We start from the raw sequence: 15,460 nt of genomic DNA, 5'->3' as shown, positions 1-15,460 counted from the left end.
AGAATGGCAGGTTTAATATGGGCTGATAGTTGTTCAGTACTGTGGCATCAAGACTACTCTTCTTTAAGAGTGGCTTAATGACAGCAGTTTGTATGTCTTTTCGAAATGTTCCAGTCTGAAGTAAGATGTTAACTAGATGAGCGAATTGTGTAAACTGCTGAGCACTCATCAAGGCAGCATGTCGAAGGACTTAGACTGTGGATGATCTCATGAGGTTAATTTTTCCATAATCACACAACTGTTTTGTCAGTGACAGGAGTGAAATGTGCCAGCTCTACTTAACTAGCTGGCTGCAGAATAGCTATTTGTTTTGCAGGAATTATTGCATTTGTAATGCCTTGAACTTTAGAATGAAAGATTACTGCAAACTTTGTGTAGAAATGATTTCTATTGGAAGTGAAACTGGAGGGTTTGTTAATCTTGACACAGGACACGAGAGTTGTCACTACAGTTTATGATTATTTCAGAGAAATATTTTTCACTTGTTCTACGCAAAATCTGGTTAAACAAATTTAATTTTTTGTTGTAAAGCTCTTAATGAACTTGAAGCTTGGACTTCAAGTTCAAGCTATTTCCGTTCAGCTCTGCGGCACTCCCTCTTTTGTGCCCCGACCGAGTCTTCATTTCGCCTTGGCGCCTTTTGCCTACTTTTAGCCATTGTAACCTTGATAGGAGCAATGGTGTCCAAAACATTGAAAACATTTGATGTACAGTATTTGAGATCAATAGATCATCAACATTAGACTACGGGGTGTTTTAAACTGAATTATTTCCACAAACTGTGTCCGTATGCTGTCATTTATGAGTCTTCCCCAAATTACCGCAAACCCAACTATTGGGTTAGGTCTAACAGACAAGTCAAAGAAAACACAGAAAAAAACTGATAAAGCAGCATAGACAACATTGGCATTTGAGATAGCAAGACCTAAGACTAAGATCCAAACGATAAACGGCGTGTGCAATCTATAAAATTGTGTGTACTATAGTAGTGGCTGTGTTGCGTGTGATTTACTAAAACTGTGCGTGCAATTGAAAAGTGATTTATTTGAATGAGGATTTTGCATGCACGGAGACATTTACTGCACATTTATGTTATCAGGCTCCTCCTACCTGTGGCATTTTGCTAAGTTTTTAAACATGCAAGAGATATGTACTACTTTTTATTGGTATTTTAGAAAGCAGTCCTGCGTTACATCTACAATGACATCACTTTCTTTTTTTTACAGCTTAAGGCGCGCTCATTGGTGTGAGGATGCACATTATTCCGCTCAACATACAAACAAATGCATACTTAGTTTTTTTCCATTAAAAATTATTTTTTTAATAATACATATTCTATGTTTAAAAAAATGTATCGCCATTAAAACAATACTAAAGGACATAAAAACGCATCAATTGAATTTGATTTAATCAGCCCCTTAAGTCCTCTAGCAGCAAAAAAAATAAAATGATGTTGCTGTACAGACAATATGTCTTAATATTTCTAATATTTTTTATTTCTGACCGTCCAAAATATTGACACACAAGTAGGACGCAGGATTCGCATCTGTCAATCGTGTCTGTGCAGCGCGAGCACTGATCCTGCAGTCCTGTGTGGAATTGTCAGTTTGCACGTCCATTTGGCACGTCTTAAATAAAACGCAAAATAGCACTCACAAAACGGTGATGAGTGTTGATACATCAAATTGCGCATGCTAAATAATCATATTTGCATCTTCTTCTCCCACTATTGTGGGTGTTTTGAGTATCAACATATATTCTGCATATTAATGAAGACCAGAGACACAAAATGGATTGCACGCCCTTTTCTGCTCTTTTAAAAGACGCAATCCACTTTGCACACGTTAAATAGATCAGTTTTACGTGTGCTATCTAGTTTGCGCGTGTTTTAGTACACGCAAACCTTTAGTAAATCAGGTCATCTGTGTTGCATTTAAATGTATGAAAAGCACTTTTAAAATAAAGTTTGATTGATTTAATAAATGAGTCCATTGCACTCTTGGGCTGTTAGGGGGAAAAATTCAGCACTCCGTCGTAGGAGGTCGTAAACTTCTCCTAAGCTCAGTGAAAACAAACATGGCGTTTATCGTGTTGGACTTTTTTACACTTTTAGAGCAAGACATTTTGTGAGCTATTTGGCAACATTCTGCAAGGAGGCAAACAAAATATTGGGCCTAAACACAAACCTTATTAGCCACCTGAAATGCCAGCATCGCTATAACCGTGCTTTGATAGCCTAAGAAGTCGCCTGCTGCTAAGCTGCAAAGATAGTCGCAAAGAAAGACCCAGGGCTTGTTGCTATCGCCGCAGCGTTTGAAATCGGAAAAATGTTTGACAAGAGACCCCCCGAGGGCTAAAACAATCAGTGATTTTATCATGGAAATGGCGCGTCACTATCGTTGAAGATATTGGCCAATCATATTCTTTCACAAAATCAGCTGATACTGACCATCAATCGGCACAGCCCTAATTTCATTATTTGGGGGATGTTTGGCATGGCAAATAAAAAGGCTTTGCCGGCCTATTGAGGGACCCCTGGTATAGACAGTAAGGAACAACTGTCACAGGGCAACTGGGAATTTATATTTTAAATAGTTTTTTAGCCATTAACACTGAAATCTCTCAGTCCTGTATACCCCCCTGCCCGCACCCTGTCCCCAAGACTGCTAGAGCTGATTTGGGGATACATTAGGTTAGCACTGCAGGTCCCAGCGTGGCTATTACCTGACAAACGCAACATTGCCCCGCTGCCAGCCAGACATAGGCGACCTCTACCGAGCACAGAACAGCCTCTGTTGGCCTATGAACGCTGGACTCACTGTTCATGGCTGGACAGAAGCTCTGAGTGTGCGTGTGCTTGCGTTGGTCATCATTAATCTGACGGCTGTTTGGCTGCTGATCCAATTGATAATTTATCTCAGTACGTCAAGTGTGTAAGGCATGGTTGTATGAATGAACAATCATTAGTTGTTTGCAGGTCCCATGCTTACCACGCTGGTGATGTGTTGAAGGAGTCTCCGGAGGAAATCGCTCAGTGAACTCAAGTAAAAACAGGTATCCTTATGAACGTCCGCAATGTCAGCTGGACCCCAACCCTCCACTTTGTCCAGCCAGAACTGCATTTCCGTTAGCTGGAGTTGGACCACTGACTGAGACATGGCTCTGTTTGTATGAAAGATAGAAATGAAAATGAATGTGATTAAGTATGGAGGCTGGAGACAGAGTTTTATAAAATGGCTTCACATAAATCAGGGAATGGATCGAAGAATAATCCACATTCACGATTTCATCAAAGTTTAATTATATTTTGCTGAAAGTAAAACAATGATCTCACAATACAAAGCAGGTCTGCAAAATAAATCACTACCTCAATTCACACAAAAAAGTGATCTAATTTAATGACAATTGTTTTCTTTTAATTGAAAAGCTGCACAGCTGTTTGTCACAGGCAGGGCTGAGTGAGTCACAAACAAGAACGCCATGATGTCAGCTACGGGAAGTTGAGCTCCTGGCTTCCAATCAAGTAAATTATTTTTCTAAATACAATATGTGGCTTTTTATTTTTAGTCAATTATCTCCACTACTGATCCTATGCATCTCCATCCTGTAATTGTCAGCAAACTCCATCTCTTTCTTGATAAGCCACCGCAGGAGGTCATTTTGCATTTCCACTTTTCGAAGCTCTTTTTCCCTCAAGGCCAATGCTTCCTCCAGATTCTTCTGATATGCAAGCTGCCTACTGGCTTCCATCAGTTCTTGGTAAACCTCGTTCCACCTTTGTTCCTCTTCCTCACACGTTGTCCGTTCTATTGGGAATGGATGGATCTCCTGTTTGCTCAACAAATCTTCAGCAGCCATGTGGTCTCCTGCTAAGAATAGTTCGAGTTTGATACTCTCCTCCACTAAGCACGCATTCTGTACCTGGTGGGGAATACTGCTCTCTTTCTCCACCTTTTCCTGCTCTACCTGACTGGTCAAATACTCCACTTGCTCCCAGAGCGTCTTGTACTTGTCCATCTCCAACCCCAGTTTGGCCGAGAGCCCCATCACGGTGGGTCCTTGAGTGTTCACCCGCTCTTTAATGCTTTGGAGCTTAGCCTGCAGGTCAGTCACTTCCTTCTCCAGAACCTTCTTCTCTTCAGCACAGAACATACTGAAGATCTTGTGGCAGACCAGGCCGTAGATGTCAAAAAACAGTCCTATCAGGTGTGAAAACATACTGCATTGCTGTGCACTGAGTCTACAGTTAACGCAAAAAAAGCATCACCACAATCTGTCCTTTTGTAAAACACTTGCTTTTGTATTTGAGCTCCAAACCTTTGTGATGTCATAACCTCTTTATACTTGTATTACTTTAAAGTCGCCACCATGGTAACGGCTCACTTAACAACTAATTCTTGGTTACGTGGTCAATTTGCTGCCATTATCGAATCATTATCGACAGCCCATGTTTTATCTAGGAAACATTTTAACAATTATATCTGTCATAGGAGTGTATAAATAAGTTAGCTACTGTTAAATTTAAAATAAATATAAAATAGTCATCTCTTGTTTATCGCGGAAAATTGGTTCCAAGCCTGCCCGTGGTAAACAAAGTTTTAATACATGCAAGTAGGATTATTATTAAATAATTAAACATTTTCTTAGAGCATAAAAAAACTATTTACGATCTAATAAATATGTTTTTAACATATTGAAAGCCTTCTAAACAAGAAAAAATATTTCAGCCTTGACTGCAATCTACTGTAGATTACTGTACTCAACTGGTTGCCTGGAAGATCTTCCAAGCATCATTGCTATGGCTGTCGTCCGGCCCACTAACACAGCCACTACGTGGAAATACTTTCTAACATCTTGGGTAATTCCTCTAAATTAGAACTGGGCTTTGATGTGCTGAAACCACAGGTGTGTGTTGTTCTGCCAAAAGTTGGTCAACTTGACAATCGTAGCTTCGACTATTAGCCGTGTTGCTGGTATTCCGTGTTGTTAAAATTGCGTGTCCCGCATTGTCATTCGACATCGGCTCCAAAGGCTCAACAATGTCATGTGGAGCTGATGGTGTTGAAGATGAAGTGCATCTACATAAATCATCTCCACTAGCATTGCCCAGACAGCTGCGCAGGTTTTGCGTCTCGTTTTTTAATATGGCTCACGCCAAAGGCTCACCAATGTGGAGCTGTGTTACTGATGAGACAGGCGTTTAAGAAAAAAGTATATAAAAAGTTGACAAAAGTTGGTCAAATTGATTGTCGTGGTGAAGATACAGTAGCGTCAAGATTATCCAGCATGTTGTTGTTAGCGATATCACCCTTAACCTGGAAACGGAAGTACTGCTTAGTGAATATATTTATCAATGACCACATTATAATAACAGAAAATAAACAAATACTGCACTGTAAGATAAATAATATAATTGAACACTTAATTTAGGCCAATATAATGTCGAATATGCTTTTAAACATTTTTTTTTATGTCATGAAGCCGCAAAATTTGATACCCCACACATGCCAACGGATGACTGCTTTGTGATGACATGAGTTGTAAAGTTAAAGGACACAAAAAGTAGGCTCGCTGAATGATGTTGACTGCATTTGTCACTGTTTGTGCTGCTGAAACCCAACACTTGCTGCATTATAACAGGTTTACTCAGCAACATGCTGATTTATAGGTGCATGTGTGCATATACTTGCGCGGTGAAGTGCACATTATTTCTAAAATCAGCGCACACTATCAAGGAGCCAAAGAAACATCTTGAATTATTAAGTGCCTAAAGCACACAACTGTGCGTGTGCCGCTGCAAAACTGTCATGGAAATGTCCATCCATTTACTACCGCTTGTCCCTTTCGGGGTCGCGGGGGGTGCTGGAGCCTATCTCAGCTGCACATGGGTGGAAGGCGGGGTACACCCTGGACAAGTCGCCACCTCATAGACAGACAACATTCACACACTAGGGCCAATTTAGTGTTGCCAATCAACCTATCCCCAGGTGCATGTTTTTGGAGGTGGGAGGAAGCCGGAGTACCCGGAGGGAACCCACACAGTCACAGGGAGAACATACAAACTCCACACAGAAAGATCCCGAGCCCGGGATTGAACTCAGGACTCTCAGGACCTTGGTACTGTGAGGCACATGCACTGTGCCACCGTGCTGCCCTGAAATGTAACCCATTTAATCATCTGCCCACTGCTCCCCAAGGGGATGGGTCAAATGCAGAGGACAAATTTCACCACATCTAGTGTGTGTGTGACAATCATTAATCTTTAATCTTTAATCATTATACTGATACAAGTGCAATGAAGTGTATATTGTCTTCAGTGCACATTACCAAGGAGGAAAGATACAATTACGCCCGGCTTTATCTACACAAATGGAAGCAACACACGTAAGTTAAAGGCCTACTGAAACCCACTACTACCGACCACGCAGTCTGATAGTTTATATATCAATGATGAAATCTTAACATTGCAACTAGAGATGTCCGATAATATCGGCCTGCCGATATTATCGGCCGATATATGCGTTAAAATGTAATATCGGAAATGATCGGTATCGTTTTTTTTTATTATCGGTATCGGTTTTTTATTTTTTTATTTTTGTTTTTTAAAATTAAATCAACATAAAAAACACAAGATACACTTACAATTAGTGCACCAACCCAAAAAACCTCCCTCCCCCATTTACACTCATTCACACAAAAGGGTTGTTTCTTTCTGTTATTAATATTCTGGTTCCTACATTATATATCAATATATATCAATACAGTCTGCAAGGGATACAGTCCGTAAGCACACATGATTGTGCGTGCTGCTGGTCCACTAATAGTACTAAACTTTAACAGTTAATTTGACTAATTTTCATTCATTACTAGTTTCTATGTAACTGTTTTTATATTGTTGTACTTTCTTTTTTATTCAAGAAAATGTTTTTAATTTATTTATCTTATTTTACTAATTTTTAAAAAAAGTACCTTATCTTCACCATACCTGGTTGTCCAAATTAGGCATAATAATGTGTTAATTCCACGACTGCATATATCGGTTGATATCGGTATCGGTTGATATCGGTATCGGTAATTAAAGAGTTGGACAATATCGGAATATCGGATATCGGCAAAAAGCCATTATCGGACATCCCTAATTGCAACACATGCTAATGCGGCCGGGTTAACTTATAAAGTGCAATTTTAAATTTCCCGGGAAACTTCCGGCTGAAAACGTCTATGTATGATGACGTTTGCGCGTGACGTCAAGGGTTGAAGCGGAAGTATTCGGACACTATTGTATCCCAATACAAACAGCTCTGTTTTCATCTCAAAATTCCACAGTATTCTGGACATCTGTGTTGGTGAATCTTTTGCAAATTGTTCAATTAACAATGGAGACTGCAAAGAAGCAGGCTGTAGGTGGGATCGGTGTATTAGCGGCTGGCTACAGCAACACAACCAGGAGGACTTTGAGTTGGATAGCAGACGCGCTACTGTCCTCACCTTGACTTCCTACGTCTCCGGGCCGCCGACCGCATTGATGATCAGGTGAAGTCCTTTGTCGCGCCGTCGATCGCTGGAACGCAGGTGAGCACGGGTGTTGATGAGCAGATGAGAGCTGGCGTAGGTGGAGAGCTAATGTTTTTAGCATAGCTCTGTCGAGGTCCCGTAGCTAAGTTAGCTTCAATGGCGTCGTTAGCAACAGCATTGCTAGGCTTTGCCAGGCGGTACAGCATTAACCGTGTGGTTACAGGTCCAGTGTTTGGTAGTATTGTTGATCTTCTGTCTATCCTTCCAGTCAGGGGCTTATTTTGTCTGTTTCTATATGCAGTTAAGCACGATGCTATCACGTTAGCTCCGTAGCTAAAGTGCTTCGCCGATGTATTGTCGTGGAGATAAAAGTCACTGTGAATGTCCATTTCGCGTTCTCGACTCTCATTTTCAAGAGGATATAGTATCCGAGGTGGTTTAAAATACAAATCTGTGATCCACAATAGAAAAAGGAGAGAGTGTGGAATCCAATGAGCCCTTGTATCTAAGTTACGGTCAACGCGAAAAAAGATACGTCCTGCACTGCACTCTAATCCTTCACTCTCGCGTTCCTCATCCACGAATCTTTCACCCTGGCTCAAGTTAAGGGGGTAATCGTTGCTTTCTCGGCCCAAATCGCTCTCGCTGCTGGCGGCCATCATTGAAAACAATGGGGAAATGTGAGGAGCCTTTCAACCTGCGACGTCACGCTACTTCCGGTACAGGCAAGGCTTTTTTTTATCAGAGACCAAAAGTTGCAAACTTTATCGTCGATGTTCTCTACTAAATCCTTTCAGCAAAAATATGGCAATATTGCGAAATGATCAAGTATGACACATAGAATGGATCTGCTATCCTCGTTTAAATAAATAAAAAATCATTTCAGTAGGCCTTTAACTTCATGATGTGCTGTTAAACAAGGATTAAAAACACGAGATACTGTTGCACCTTTCTTATGACACAAAACAAAAAGTTTTGTCAAAGTTGATCCATCAACTACAGGCATCCAAAGCGATCGTATCCAAAACATCTGTCTGTCACTGTGGCTGGCGAGAATGTCGCAAAGCCCATTTTGATGCGTCTTTTTTTTATCAATGCAGAGTGTAAATAGCAGCTTGTTTGCGTTCAAACATACAGTAAGTCCTCTTATAGTGTGTTTAAAGCCAGCAGCTTTGTCAATGAGAGCGCACAGCTGTGACGTCATTAGATGAGTACAAGCCTCCGTTTGAGCTGTGTACACACATACGCTGAGCGGAGAGTTTTGGAACTCTTCACCTTGGCTAGCATTTGCAAAAGTGTGCATTTTTAAGCACAACAGTATGCAATTGCGTGTGGACAAAAGGCCTAAACGCCGAGATACACTATATTGCCAAAAGTATTTGCCACCTATCCAAATGATCAGAATCAGGTGTCCTAATCACTTGGCCCGGCCACAGGTGTATAAAATCAAGCACTTAGGCGTGGAGACTGTTTCTACAAACATTTGTGAAAGAATGGGCCGCTCTCAGGAGCTCAGTGATTTCCAGCGTGGAACTGTCATAGGATGCCACCTGTGCAACAAATCCAGTCGTGAAATTTCCTCGCTCCTATATATTCCAAAATCAACTGTCGGCTTTAGTATAAGAAAATAGAAGAGTTTGGGAACAACAGCAACTCAGTCACAAAGTGGTAGGCCACGTAAACTGACAGAGAGGGGTCAGCATAGTGCAAAGACTTTCTGCAGTCAGTTGCTACAGAGCTCCAAACTTCATGTGACCTTCCAATTAGCCCACGTACAGTACGCAGAGAGCTTCATGGAATGGGTTTCCATGGCCGAAAAGCTGCATATAAGCCATACATCACCAAGTCCAATGCAAAGCGTGGGATGCAGTGGTGTAAAGCACATCGCCACTGGACTCTAGAGCAGTGGAGACACCTTCTCTGGAGTGATGAATCATGCTTTTCCATCTGGCAATCTGATGGACGAGTCTGGGTTTGGAGGTTGCCAGAAGGGCGGTACATTTCGGACTGCCTTGTGCCGAGTGTGAAATTTGGTGGAGGAAGAATTATGGTGTGGGGTTGTTTTCAGGAGTTGGGCTTGGCCCCTTAGTTCCAGTGAAAGGAACTTTGAATGCTCCGGGATACCAAAACATTTTGGAGAATTCCATGCTCCCAACCTTGTGGGAACAGTTTGGAGTGGGCCCCTTCCTCTTCCAACACGACTGTACACCAGTGCAAAAGGCAAGGTCCATAAAGACATGGATGATAGAGTCTGGTGTGGATGAACTTGACTGGCCTGCACAGAGTCCTGACCTGAACCCAAAGAACACCTTTGGGATGAATTAGAATGGAGACTGAGCCAGGCCTTCTCGACCAACATCAGTGTGTGACCTCACCAATGCGCTTTTGGAAGAATGGTGGAAAATTCCTATGAACACACTCCGCAACATTGTGGACAGCCTTCCCAGAAGAGTTGAAGCTGTAATAGCTGCAAAAGGTGGACCGACATCATATTGAACCCTATGGGTTAGGAATGGGATGGCACTTCAAGTTCATATGTGAGTCAAGGCAGGTGGCCAAATACTTTTGGCAATATAGTGTAAGTATCCGTTCATTAAGTATCCGTGTTCGTGTGGACATGGCCTTATTGCATGGGTGTCAAACTCTGGCCCGCGGGCCAAATTTGGCCCGCCGTGTAATTTAATTTGGCCCTTGAGGCAAAATCAAATTAACATTAGAGCTGGCCCGCCGGTATTCGCATTCACCGCTAATACTCATACTTGCCAAGCCTCCTGATTTTCCCGGGAGACTCCCGAATGTCAGTGCCTCACCCGAAAATCTCCCGGGGCAACCATTCCCCCGAATTTCTCCCGATTTCCACCCGGACAACATTATTGGGGGCGTGCCTCAAAGGCACTGCCTTCAACGTCCTCTACAAACTGTCGTCACGTCCGCTTTTCCTCCATACAAACAGCGTGCCGGAACAGTCGCATTCTATATGTGACAAGTGAATGCACTTTACATGCACACTGAGGGTGGACGTATAAACAACTTTAACACTGTTACAAATATGCGCCACACTGTGAACCCACACCAAACAAGAATGACAAACACATTTCGGGAAAAACTCCGCACCGTAACACAACAGAACAAATACCCAGAACCCCTTGCAGCACTAACTCTTCTGGGACGCTACAATATACACCCCCGCTACCACCAAACCCTGCCCCCCAACCCCAACCCCGCCCACCAAGTTAATGTTGTGGGCTCTGTACCGAGGATGTCGTTGTGGCTTGTACAGCCCTTTGAGACACTTGTGATTTAGGGCTATATAAATAAACATTGATTGATTGATTGATATTTACCTCAAAAGGCTGCAAATAGAAAAGAGGCATTCCATTTTTTATTAAAATTTTATTTAATATACCATTGATGTTTTTTCGTTTGTTTTTTGAAAGTTGATTTTGCACTATTACGTGATATAAGCGTTGCTTGTTCCATATTCAGTGTTAAAGCAAATCCGTGTAGCAAACTGAGCAATAATTAACGTTTTATTCATGCACTTTCTCTTGCTACTTCAAAGCTTGAATGTTTGATTCATTCATTATTGTTATTTTATTTTCAAATGTATAATTAGCCTGTGGAAAAAGTTTATTTTGATATTTACCTCAGAAGGCTGCAAAAAGAAAAGAGGCATTCAATTTTTATTTGATATGCCATTGATATTTTTTAATTATTATTATTACTATTTGAAACTCGATTTTGCATGTCACTTTAAAGTTATATAAGCCTTGCTTGTTCAATATTCAATGCGGAACTTGTTTGGGTCCTATTAAAAGGTTAATTTGTTCAGCCTTGGCCCACGGCTTTGTTCAGTTTTAAATTTTGTCCCACTCTGTATTTGAGTTTGACACCCCTGCCTAAGTGTTTTGTTCTGAATAAAACAACACAACTAAAACTGCTTCTATCCCCCACATGAAGTTGACAGACATTCTTACTGTACATAAACAATGTCAAAAAAAACTAACACCAAAGTTGCCCACTAGATGTACATGTTCCAAAAGCACACTTCGCTACCAATTGCTCTGGTTTCAGCTGCCTGGAAACCCTCTGGAGAAGGAACAAGATGAGACTGGTCAAATATTATCTTTGAAGATTTATTCAACTAAGCTTGTGGATTTTGGGTTTGGGTCAGTTTGCTGTTCCAATTATGAGACTGTTTATATTATTCCTGTATAATCAAATCTGTAAAACATCACTTTCTATATTGAAAAAATGAGCATTGCTCTGTGTAATAAAATCTGATGAAACACCTGAATATTTACATGGAGGAACACAAGGATATTATTACCATTCATTCAGGTATAGCAAGTGTATAAAACAAGGTTCTTCTATGCAGAGAAAATCCACATTGCAGGACGAATTCAGACGTTACTGTACACTTTTGCAGCAATACAATATTTTCCACACCAAAATATCCAATTATCATCTTAGAATGAATTATATATAAATGAATTTATAGGAGCCATGAGAGGAGAGGAGGCACAATGTTGTGTTTCTTAGACGGCGAAACAATGTATGACTTACCCGTAAATGACACGACTGAGTCAAATCCCAACGCAGCCGAAGTTGACTGTGTACACATTTAAACTATACATACATGTATTAATGTGTGTATTAATATCAACATAATACTTTTTGTGTGTAGTTTAGTTTACAATTGGACCGACGACGTCTACAAACCGCATTTCCCTCTTTTCACCAACTTCCGCGGTACGGTGAATATGATTGGCTGATGAAAGATGACGTCACAATGACGACTTGCAAGGCATGATGGTAAATGTAGTGAGAGTAATGCAGCAGGCACTATTACAAAAATCAATAAAGTAATAACAATATTTATGAATATTATAATAAGGAAAGTGACTGATTAAATACGGATTGTTCTTAATCATGAATGTGTTTGAATGTCACATTCTACAGTACATGTTTATGTATGTTGTAAAACAGAAAATACAAGTGTGTCATATAGAAGAGCATATATGGTATGCCTTGTGTGGATGTTTTAAAAACAGTAATCCCTCGTTTATTGCAGTTAATTGGTTCCGGCGTCTGGCCAGGGCAAATGTGTATACACAAAGTAGAAATTGAGTATTATAAATTGAATATTTTTCATAGGTAGAACATTAAAATATATTTACCAACTACTAGATATTGTTTGAACATTATGAGAGCCATCTAAACATTAAATAACACCCACATAGTCACCCTTAGTCTTGTTTAATCCAATAAAGAGGCTAAACCGATCAGTGTCCACGATACTGAACAGCCTGCTTTGGGTTGGTTTGGGCTCATCTTGTCATGTCTGTGATTATGTTTTGTTTTAGTCATGTTGGGATTTGGTTTTGGACTTTTTGTGCACTTTTATTTGTCACCATAGCAACCATTAGTTTCACCTGGTTCACATTGTCATGTCACGCACCTGTTCACCTGTCTTGTCACGCACCTGTTTTCACTGATCACGTCACTATTTAAATCTGTCTGTTTCTGTTGTTCGTCCTGGCGTCCTCACACTATTTCAGCACTCTGCTTCATGTCATGTCACAGTTCTTTGCCAAGTAAGTTTTGTTCATTTATGCCACAGTGAGTGTTTTTGTTTAATTGTTCATAGTTTCTGCATTTATGCAAGTTTTGTGTTTATTACCAAGTTTTGTATTTCCGCCTTTGTGCGCGCCTTTTGTTTTCCTAGTCAAGTTTTTTACCTCCACTGTGGGCGCCTTTTGTTTATTCCTTTTTTTTATTTGTTAAAATTAAATCATGTATTTAAATTCACGTCTTGCACGCGCCAATTTTCCTTTGCCTTCCGGAGAAGCAAACCCCAAGAATCAAGTCATGACAGTAGGACGCCAGCAGAAGAGTTTCTCCGCAAGAAAATTGGACGTTATTGACGAGGCTTCTTGGGAGGTGCTGCGCGCGATGGAGACTGAGACGTTGCGCTTTTCCCCCAGGGAGCGCAGGGGGATGATGTGGGGGAATGTAGGCAAGCTGGTGCCGATCGGCGCGTCGTTCCCGTCCCGGAAGCGTCGCCAAGGACGAGGGAAGACTTCCGCGAGCAGGCAGGACACGCCGCTCCCACAAGCCCCTCCCCCTCCGGGCGGAAGCAAGCAGCAGCCAGCCCGGCTTCGCCCTGATGACATCACAGACCAGGATTTTTTTTTCAAGACTTTTTCTTTTGATCACTCACCTCCAGCAAAAGACTGTAAAAACATTATAAGACATTATCAGGACATGTTTTTACAAATTAAATCCTGTCAGTCACAGTCACCCAGTTTTCATGCCCCGCCCCCCAGGACTCAAGCCACGCCCAAGTCACACTTTTTTTTTTCACCCACAAGATCCCAGGTACAAGAAGAAAGACTTTTTGGACAATTTAGAGGGGAGGATTTAGCCCCCCTCCTGACCTCCCTCCACCCACCCCAAAAGACGGTTCCAGACCGCGGGGAGCGCGTCTGGGATCCGCTCCTTGAGGGGGGGGCTAGGGCTGGGAAATGTTCAGGTGGGGTGGTTCAGCATTGCCATGCCAAGCCACAGCCTCCAGCTCGGCCACCACCACCTGTCTTTCGACCTGCCAAGCCACAGCCACCAGCACAGCCCCCACCACCAGTCTTTCGACCTGCCAAGCCACAGCCTCCAGCTAGGCCACCTCCACCTGCACCACGCCAAGCGCCACCAGTCGCAGCTCCACGCCCAGCTCCACGCCAAGCTCCACCACGCCAAGCGCCACCAGTACCTGCTCCACGCCAGGCACCTGTCGCAGCTCCACGACGCCAAGTGCCGCCAGTCGCAGCTCCACGACGCCAAGTGCCGCCAGTCGCAGCTCCACGACGCCAAGTGCCGCCAGTCGCAGCTCCACGACGCCAAGTGCCGCCAGTCGCAGCTCCACGACGCCTAGTGCCGCCAGTCGCAGCTCCACGACGCCTAGTGCCGCCAGTCGCAGCTCCACGACGCCTAGTGCCGCCAGTCGCAGCTCCACGACGCCTAGTGCCGCCAGTCGCAGCTCCACGACGCCAAGTGCCGCCAGTCGCAGCTCCACGACGCCCAGTGCCGCCAGTCGCAGCTCCACGACGCCCAGTGCCGCCAGTCGCAGCTCCACGACGCCCAGTGCCGCCAGTCGCAGCTCCACGACGCCAAGTGCCGCCAGTCGCAGCTCCACGCCAAAACCAAGCACCCCCAAACCAAGACCAAGTCCAAGCACCGCCACACCAAGACCAAGTCCAAGCACCGCCACACCAAGACCAAGTCCAAGACCAACCACGCCAAGACCAAGTCCAAGACCAACCACGCCAAGACCAACCACGCCAAGACCAACCACGCCAAGTCCAAGACCAAGACCAACCACGCCAAGTCCAAGACCAAGACCAACCACGCCAAGTCCAAGACACACCACGCCAAGACACACCACCCAAAGACCAAGACTGCCAAGACCAACACCAAGACTGCCAAGACCAACACCAAGACTGCCAAGACCAACACCAAAACCCACGCCGCCAAGACCAAGACCCACGCCGCCAAGACCAAGACCCACGCCGCCAAGACCAAGACCCACGCCGCCAAGACCAAGACCCACGCCGCCAAGACCAAGACCCAAGCTGCCAAGACCGCACATGCCAGGACCAAGACCAAGACCCCCCACGCCAAGCTTCGCCGCCTGACGCACCACGCCAAGCTTCTCCGCCTGCCACAACAACGTGCCCACCTCCTCGCCGGCCAAGGATGTGGCCATTCCATGGGCGTCCGCCACGCCAGGTGCGCCGACCTCCTCGTCGGCCACGAATGTGGCCATTCCCAGGTCGAACCACCTCGTCAGGTTCAGCGGCGGTCGACGCGTCGCCGCCACATGACCATGCCTCGGTGGATCCGGGGCCACTTGGCCTGGCGACCCACCGCCATGTCCCCCTCCCGCCCT

The 15,460-nt window shown here is 43.6% G+C and overlaps 1 protein-coding gene across 4 annotated transcripts in view; it reads right to left on the bottom strand.

The window, feature by feature from the left end:
• The window catches only part of fancc (FA complementation group C), a 122,961-nt gene that overhangs the window by 93,757 nt on the left and 13,744 nt on the right, over positions 1 to 15,460 (bottom strand). For 2 of the 4 annotated variants that reach the window (XR_009821730.1, XM_062025736.1), the window contains exons 1-2: positions 12,082 to 12,293; positions 2,991 to 3,162 (exon numbers count right to left, since the gene is read on the bottom strand). Coding sequence is in view for 3 of the 4 variants with exons in the window: in XM_062025736.1 (XP_061881720.1) it covers positions 2,991 to 3,158 (168 nt within the window). In the remaining variant the exon portion in view is untranslated. Of the gene's footprint in view, positions 1 to 2,990; positions 3,163 to 12,081; positions 12,294 to 15,460 lie in introns of those variants that run through there. The other 2 variants (XM_062025738.1, XM_062025737.1) reach the window with 1 other exon arrangement.

Source organism: Entelurus aequoreus, linkage group LG17, assembly GCF_033978785.1.
Source record: "Entelurus aequoreus isolate RoL-2023_Sb linkage group LG17, RoL_Eaeq_v1.1, whole genome shotgun sequence".
Taxonomy (NCBI): domain Eukaryota; kingdom Metazoa; phylum Chordata; class Actinopteri; order Syngnathiformes; family Syngnathidae; genus Entelurus; species Entelurus aequoreus.
This window is presented reverse-complemented; position numbering and strand designations above follow the sequence as displayed.